Source organism: Loa loa (assembly GCF_000183805.2).
Source record: "Loa loa unplaced genomic scaffold supercont3.3217, whole genome shotgun sequence".
Taxonomy (NCBI): Eukaryota; Metazoa; Nematoda; class Chromadorea; order Rhabditida; family Onchocercidae; genus Loa; species Loa loa.
Window position 1 is genome coordinate 1 of NW_018111395.1, and position 990 is coordinate 990.

General features: G+C 42.4%; 1 protein-coding gene across 1 annotated transcript; it reads right to left on the minus strand.

Annotated features, from left to right (window-relative positions):
- Window positions 1-612: 612 nt before the first annotated feature.
- LOAG_19208 (hypothetical protein) lies at window positions 613-774 on the minus strand (the record flags this gene model as incomplete). The annotated part of the gene is made up of 1 exon (XM_020451861.1): window positions 613-774. A coding segment is annotated over one exon (162 nt), but the record flags the coding sequence as incomplete, so codon positions are not given.
- Window positions 775-990: the final 216 nt, after the last annotated feature.

The window sequence follows — 990 nt, forward strand, 5'->3', positions numbered from 1 at the left end:
AACGATATTTACATTCAGTATTCACCAATGGAAGCCTATGCAACCTAAGGCGACAGTTACCCCTAACGCGACAGATATCCATGACAGATTCTAAAACACCACATCCGAGAGGACCTTTTGTTGACGATGCCGCGTCATAAGTTACACAGACACAACTCTGCAGCGCTTAATATCTTGCTTCTCAGAGGCTGCAGAGGCTTTTGAGCCACAAGTTAGCTTAAAGATAATAGTTCTCTACCAGCCTACATCACAGGAAGACTACCTTTATCCTCACATCACCATAGGTGAAGTCGATCCAGCAGTTCAGCTATCTGAGCAGCATCATTTCCTCGGACGCCAAAATCGACAAAGAGATCCACAACAGGCAAGTTAGCAAAGCATACAGAGCTTTCGAAAAACTCCGTAAGAAAATCTGGTGCAATAGCAACCTGGAGAGAAGTACAAAGATTACTGTTTATAAAGCCACCGTCCTATCTGCTCTTTTATATGGGTCGTCTACTGTCACTACCTGTGACTTCTCGAACATTTCCAACAACGCTTTCTCCGTACAATCCTAAACTTAGGAAAATTTCTAAGTTTGGAGATAATGGAGTCTGTAGTCATGAAGCCTACTCGTGAAAGATCAGTTTTATATTTGCCTGACTCTTTAAGACTGCCTTCTTCATGAAGACGAACTTCACTAACAGCAGCAATGCTCATGTTGAATCCTGATAGTTCGTGGGCAATTGGAGCAGAACGACACACAGGACATCCTCTATCACCATTATGAAGCATGGTTCTGATATTCCAACATGCGAGTATCAATCTGAACATACCTTTGGAGGCAGGTTTATATCTTTGTCTTTTTGTCTTTGTTACACTGCATTAGAAGATGCACGTTGGCCGCTTAATCAACCAAGTGCAGATATAAGAATTGGTCAAACATCTTTTCTAGGCCTCTCTCCGTGTAATCCAAGCAATGCTTTCCTTGGAGAAGACTTCTCAGTCACT